The following is a 216-nucleotide window of genomic DNA, read 5'->3' on the forward strand; positions in this document are numbered from 1 at the left end:
ACGAAAGGATACGAGAAAACAGTATAGTAACTCGCTCTCCTGTGACCCCCTGGAGGGCTGCCGCCTCCCACCCCCTGCCCTGGACGACGGAGAATCTTCGTGGCAGGGCAGAACACCAACTGACCAGTGTGGGGAAGACAGCAAGATAATACCACAAGGTTTATAAGCTAGTAACCTGGTTGATAGGAGTCGCTGTAGCTATGAGGGTGCTCAGCT

General features: G+C 53.7%; 1 protein-coding gene across 1 annotated transcript in view; it reads left to right on the top strand.

Annotated features, from left to right (window-relative positions):
* The window catches only part of LOC119585539 (28 kDa heat- and acid-stable phosphoprotein-like), a gene marked incomplete in the record, with an annotated part of 10,875 nt that overhangs the window by 281 nt on the left and 10,378 nt on the right, over positions 1-216 (top strand). The window contains 1 exon segment of the mRNA XM_037934164.1: positions 3-158. Within this exon segment, the coding sequence (XP_037790092.1) occupies positions 3-158 (156 nt within the window).

This window comes from Penaeus monodon, chromosome 20 (assembly GCF_015228065.2).
Source record: "Penaeus monodon isolate SGIC_2016 chromosome 20, NSTDA_Pmon_1, whole genome shotgun sequence".
Lineage (NCBI taxonomy): Eukaryota > Metazoa > Arthropoda > Malacostraca > Decapoda > Penaeidae > Penaeus > Penaeus monodon.